The sequence below is a fragment of the Buceros rhinoceros genome, unplaced genomic scaffold (genome assembly GCF_000710305.1).
Source record: "Buceros rhinoceros silvestris isolate BGI_N320 unplaced genomic scaffold, ASM71030v1 scaffold35319, whole genome shotgun sequence".
Lineage (NCBI taxonomy): Eukaryota > Metazoa > Chordata > Aves > Bucerotiformes > Bucerotidae > Buceros > Buceros rhinoceros.
The window spans coordinates 1-6,527 of NW_010431510.1; the positions used below are offsets into that span (position 1 = coordinate 1).

Here is a 6,527-nt window from a genome sequence, read left to right on the forward strand (position 1 = left end):
TTGGCCGGGTGTTGGTGGCCGCGCTGACGCGGAGTTGCCCAGCGGGAGCGCCGCCGCCATGAGCCGCAGCTACAACGATGAGCTGCAGTACCTGGACAAGATCGACAAGAACTGCTGGCGGATCAAGAAGGGCTTCGTGCCGAACATGCACGTACGTGGAGGGGAGGGGGGACTGGGACTGGGCTCAGCCAGGAGCCCCTGGGCGCTCGGGAGGTGAGGGGCGACCCGCCTGAGGGGGCAGAGGGGGCCCCGGTGCTGGCTGCCCTGACAGCTTTCCCTGCCGGTGGAGGGAGGTTTCTACGTAAACGACCCCCTGGAGAAGCTGATGTTCGAGGAGCTGCGCAACGCCTGCCGCGGCGGAGGTGCGTCCGGCTGGGGAGAGCGGGGTGGGAGCCCCCTGACCCGGGGAATGTTCTTATACGCCCCTTGCCGTGGCCTCGAAGGCCTGACTGAGCGCCTGGGTTCTCGCCACATTGTCCGTGGGCCCTGAAGGTGCCATGATGTAGCAGGGTCAGTAAGAGCAGGCCGAGAGCACGTCCTGGCTGGCAGGTCTGGAGAGGCAGCAAACTGCAATGAGTTTTCTCACCTTGCCAGCCACTGTGGCCAGGTGAGCCCTGCAGGGCTGTCACCTGCAGCTGTGGCATGTACTGTGCCCAGATGAGATAGGCAGTCACAGCCATGCCAGCTGCCCTCTGTGCTCTGGAGCATTCTCTGAATGCCTGCTCTCAGAGCTTACTTTGGTGGGGGCTGGAGCCTGGGCCTGTCTGTTCCATGCGGTGCTGCAGCCCAGGGCTGGATCTAGATCTGACAGCTGGGCTGGTGGTAAAGCTTCAGTTGTTAGCACAGATCGATCTGCATTTGAACTAGCACAGCAGAAGGAGGACTTTAGCATAACACTGCATTTAATGAAAATGCAGATGCTGCATAATGCTAGGCACTTTATACCAGATCAGAATACTCACTGGTGGCTGACTTCCGATTTGCCAGTGTTTTGAGCATGCTCTTTAGAAACTGCTTCATCGTGATTACCATGGTAAATAATCAGATTACTTACTCTTTTTGTTTTCTCTTTTTTAGGTGCAGGTGGCTTTTTGCCTGCTATGAAACAGATTGGGAATGTGGCTGCATTACCTGGCATCGTTCATGTGAGTAACTCCTCTGAAAGTTTGCTCTTTTTCTGTTCCTGTTTACCAGGGATTGTTGCTTTCCAAATGGAAACTGTTGTGAGAAGGGTTGTGGACCAAAGTTCTTTTCAAGGCAGTCTGTGTGTTCGCAACATGTCTCTGAGTAACAAACACTTGCAAGGACAGGCTGTAAAACTAAGTTGTCAGAAAGGGAAGGATCCACTTCACTGACTGCATTTTGAGATGAAGCTTTCTTAGCATTGTTTATGCTGTTTCAGTTTGCTTGAGCCACCTTTCCCCCACTGCTCATATTTCCTCTTTGTTGGTTTTGAGTTGCCTCTGCTGACCTGGAGTGCCTGGAGAAGAGAGGAGAGAGCAGGAGGTGATATTGTTGTCTGTATTACTGTTGCTGCCCTAATGTTGGCAGTGAGCCTTCCCAGTTTTCTGTTCAATGTTGCATATATTAATAAGTAACAGATAACAGAATTTTCTTTTTTTAATCGTTTCTCTTGACAACTTGACAAGAATTTTTAATTCTTGGTAGTAGTAAAAGGCAGCCCATCATGCTGTTAAAATGCCTTAGTGGTCAACTAAAAAGGTAGTAAAGTAGAATGGTAACAACCTGTTAAGACAGGAATTTTGGCAGGTAGTTTGTAGGAGAAGTGCTACCATCATCTGTCTGTTCAAACCTTCACTTTTTATTTCCAAACCAAGAGACTTCTTGGTGATGGCAAGGGGAGGGAGAAAAAGCACATAATCCCACTGAAAAGTACTGTTCTTTGTAATGTGTGGTAACAAGTTTAACACACATTGAAAAGTTGCAGTCTCTGGCAGCTTTCTGGGAGTTTGGGGCTTTTTATTTTGTTTGCTTAAATAGATTGTGGAGTACTGTTTGTGGTATCCTAATCTACACCTCCCAGGCTAGATATGCTTTGAACTTGTGGAGCTGTTTAGAAGCGTGCTCTTACTTTCTGTAATTAGTAGTAATATGAAAAGGTTCAATAAAATTCTTTTACAAATTAAATGACACAGCCCCTGTCTTAACAGAATCACCTAGTTGGAAGTGACCTTTAAGATCATCTTGTCCTATCCTATCAGGATACCATCCTAAAAGGATGATGTTTTCCCGCCCACAGGGTGCACACTTTGGCCGGTGTTTGATGACACAGCTCAGAAGAGAAAATGCTGACTGTTTTATGAGTCCATTCCGTAGCACTGAACTCTACCCTTGTTACATCAACAGTATTTAATTTTTGCCGATATCTCTAGCTGGGCTTGCTAAAGACAAACTCATCTTCACTCTTGTTTCTCTGCTTCATGCTACTTGTAAGCTATTTACTGCATAAATTTTGAATGCAAGGGCTCTCGAGTCTAAGAAAAAGCTAGGTTAGAATTCAGTTTGAGATCACAGTTCCCACATTTGGGTGTTTAAGCTCCTCTTAAGTTTTCTGGAGATGTGGTCAGTGTAGCCAAGGGGGCTTCTCAGCAGACTAACCACTGGGTGTTTGCTTCAGAGTGAGATCTGCTCTCTGCTTTCTTTGAATATCTGTCCTGTAACTGCAGGAATTTAGGTAGTTACCTGAATTGATGGGTTTACTCCATCTTCACCTGAACATCCATTCTCTTTTTGCTATATTTGTTTGCAAATATGACAGTGACTGCCACAAGCCAAAGCATAACAGAACTCTGTAGCACAGCGTTTCGTAAAACTTTTAAGATCTCCTTAATTCTCTTTCAGAGATCAATAGGCCTTCCAGATGTCCACTCTGGCTATGGGTTTGCCATTGGCAACATGGCTGCCTTTGACATGAATGATCCTGAAGCGGTGGTTTCACCAGGTAGGATGACTGACTTACCCTGCACTGAGAAATATCTGGGGTGGCATAAAATACTTTTTGAATTGGTAGGTCTTTACAGTACTTTATGTTCAGAACCAAAGCAAAAAATATGTGAATTATAGGGAGTTAAAGGGTGCTCAATTCTTGCGCACAATGTTTATTCTTTATGGAGCAGGGGGTTACACTGAAAACAGCTAAACAGTACAGAGAGAATTGCCCTGGTGTTTTTTGGCTTGGGCTCATGATATCCCTCCTTATTGAAGGAAGAGCATGAGACTTCGAACTTGGCTTTTACCAAGTTGATAAAGAGCTTTCCTTTGAGTGATGTTTAAAAACATCTCTTGAGAATATTTCTACGCTTCATTAAAAATATGCCCTTAATGTCTTTTTAATAAACACCTGAGTCTTTAATTCCTGATGGTTTGGAGATGCTTTTGTCATTGTCATGAAATATGATGAGTTTGTCATGAAACATGAGAGAGTTCCAGTATTCCTGATTGACTTGAACCCAAGATCTCTTAGTCTGGTATCCCCGCTCTGACACTAGTTAATACTAGAACCTTCATACCAGAGGTGGTGTGATTGATCTTTCACATTAGGCCTTGCCCTGCAGTTTTTATTTCTGTTAAATAGTAAGAGTTAAGCAAAATGCGAAGCAGTGAAGTTCAACATTCCTTGTAAGTATTTGTCACTTATTGTAACTAGCTATTATTTATTCCAGTGAAGATTCAGAAGGGACTTGCTTTCGAGAACATTGTACATCAGAAATCCCTGTAAGACCTGTCACATTTCTTCTGACCTTAGGCAGAAGAACAGGAACATCCTTTCTTCTTGCTGTGCACTGTGTATTTTACAGTTGTGTGCCTACTTCTCTTTGTCTACTTGCTGGTGCAACTTTGTAAACACAGAGCTCTGTCGGCAGTTGTGGTGCAGCTATGTCTGTAGAGCCTATGCTCAAGACTGAAAAACTGTGGGTTTTTTCAAGAGTTTTCAAGTTTTTCTCTGCGAGACTACATTTTTGGCTGTCTTAAAATCTGAGGCTTCATGTAAATCTACTAAAATGAAGCTTAATGCAGTTCTACTTTTTGCCCAGTGTTGTGTCAGAAGGAAGATGTGAGATCAAGGATTCAGTACGTATTCCCTGCCAGCAGGGACGCTGATTTAAGATGAATATTCAGCAAGTAGTCGCCATCAGCACAGTTTCTTAACTCCGTGGCTTTTTCTGTATGTCTAGGTGGTGTCGGATTTGACATCAACTGTGGTGTCCGCTTACTACGTACAAATTTGGATGAAAGTGATGTACAGCCTGTGAAGGAGCAGCTCGCCCAGGCTATGTTTGACCACATTCCTGTTGGTGTCGGCTCCAAAGGTGTCATCCCCATGAATGCCAAGTAAGAGAATGAGTTTGTGCGCACATCACTCCAAGGGACATCTCTGGTGTTCATTTTGATGACAGATTCATCAGTGGGAGACTTAAGGAAGAAAAAGTAATTCTAAACTTCTTCCCATTACTTCTGTGTGTGCGCTTTACCAGGAGGCCTGGCATAATCAACAGTGCACAAAGTCAGCTGTTTTTTTCCTGCATTTAAAACCCTGAAATAACTAAAAGTTCTTGAAAGTTTCTCATTTCTTCTGACAGAAAACATCCATGAATGTAGATGGGTTTTTTGAAAGAGATGAGAGACAAAATAGGATATTCCCCACACAACAAAGAGGAAAAAGTAATGACCTGACCAAAGTTAATGTATTTGTAGAACTTAATTTTCATGAAGTATTAAGAAGTTGGACTTCTTGTTAGGGGAGTTGGGGGCTGATCATAAAATCACAGAATAATTGGATGGGATCTCTTGAGGTCATTTTTCCAACTGCTTGCAGAAGGCAGGCTGACTCTGAAGGGAGGCCTAACAGCTCAGGGCCATATCCAGTGGAGTTCTGAGTATATCCAAGGATAACCACCTTATGTAGCTGTTTGACAATTACAGGGATTTGGAAGAGGCACTAGAGATGGGTGTGGACTGGTCTCTCCGGGAAGGCTATGCCTGGGCAGAGGACAAGGAGCACTGCGAGGAATATGGAAGAATGCTGCAGGCTGACCCCAACAAGGTCTCCTCAAGAGCAAAGAAGAGGGGCCTGCCCCAGGTAATGTTATGTTTCAGGAGGGCTGTGAGTGCTCCCAGGGTTCGGTTTGCCCTTTTGCCCATATTCCCATAGTTCTCCCCTTTGCGCCCAGAGGTTGCTTTACTAGCCCTGTCTAATCGGTGTGTTGTGATTGGCAGCTGGGGACCCTGGGAGCAGGAAATCATTACGCCGAGATCCAGGTTGTGGATGACATTTACAACGAATATGCTGCCAGGAAGATGGGCATTGACCACAAAGGGCAGGTGTGCGTGATGATCCACAGTGGCAGCAGAGGTCTGGGCCACCAGGTTGCCACAGGTATGATCTGACTGGGGCGTAGGTGCCTCGAGTGGAGCAAACTGCTCAATATGGTCCTGTCATCAACAGTAAACTGCCACACCAAATAGCATTTCTTGCAGCGTAATTGGTGAGTCTATTCTGAGTTGCCTTGATGGCACTTGCGTTGATTTTTGCTTGATCTTGCATGTGTTTTCAAGCCTCTTAGTCTTTGGTCACGCAGCGTATTGATCTTGCTATTATGCATCCACACAATGACAGGCTAAGAGATGGCAGACTCATGCCGGAACCTGGAAAATCCCAATTACATATTAGAATTTTCTGTTTTTTTAACCATTAAAGTGGTCATATACCAGAACAGGTTGCTTAGAGAGTTTGTAGAATCAGCATCCTTGGAGATACTCAAAATTGACTTGTCTTCTTTAAGACTCTGAGCAACCTGATGCAGCTGGAGCTGCTTTGAGCAAGTGATAAGACTACACAATTTTCAGAAGTCACTTCCAAACTAAATTAATCTATGATCAACAGAGCATGGAGACTTTCACAGAATCCTCTGTCTGGTTGAGGGCCGTCTTTATCTGTATTTTCTTAGGACACATAATCTGGTGTAACAGGCAGGCATTACTGCAGCAGAAAAAGAAGAGACAATTCCTGGGTCACAAAAAAAGTGTTACATCTGCTTTTATTGTCTTAAACCCACGTGAAATGTTCACATTCATTAGAAGTTACCGCTACATTGAACTGCGTTTGTTTAATTGGAGAATTCTTTCTAGTACACCTGAGCCTCTTTTCTTTCTAAAACTAGTCTTGGGGAATGCTGTTTGCAGAGAATTGGTGATGATCTGCCACAGATTCGCATTTACATTTGAGAAGAAGCCATAGGCTTGACATCACACGGACATCTTCAGTTCTAGAATGTAAATTATAGGACCCCCATGTTAATCTCACACATTGAAACAAAATGAAGAAGTCACTTAGACTTACTGTGTTTATTTCCCAGACGCATTGGTGGCTATGGAAAAAGCTATGAAACGGGACAAAATCATAGTGAATGATCGCCAGCTGGCCTGTGCCAGGATTGCCTCCCCAGAGGGACAGGATTACTTGAAGGGAATGGCAGCTGCTGGAAACTATGCATGGGTCAACCGCT

At 44.7% G+C, this 6,527-nt stretch overlaps 1 protein-coding gene across 1 annotated transcript in view; it reads left to right on the forward strand.

Moving 5' to 3' along the window:
* The first annotated feature begins 58 nt into the window (after positions 1 to 58).
* The window catches only part of RTCB (RNA 2',3'-cyclic phosphate and 5'-OH ligase), a 10,132-nt gene continuing 3,663 nt past the window's right edge, over positions 59 to 6,527 (forward strand). The window contains exons 1-8 of the mRNA XM_010143455.1: positions 59 to 151; positions 272 to 362; positions 1,078 to 1,145; positions 2,863 to 2,962; positions 4,197 to 4,353; positions 4,945 to 5,101; positions 5,239 to 5,398; positions 6,378 to 6,525. Coding sequence (XP_010141757.1) covers positions 59 to 151; positions 272 to 362; positions 1,078 to 1,145; positions 2,863 to 2,962; positions 4,197 to 4,353; positions 4,945 to 5,101; positions 5,239 to 5,398; positions 6,378 to 6,525 — 974 coding nt within the window. The remainder of the gene's footprint in view (positions 152 to 271; positions 363 to 1,077; positions 1,146 to 2,862; positions 2,963 to 4,196; positions 4,354 to 4,944; positions 5,102 to 5,238; positions 5,399 to 6,377; positions 6,526 to 6,527) is intronic.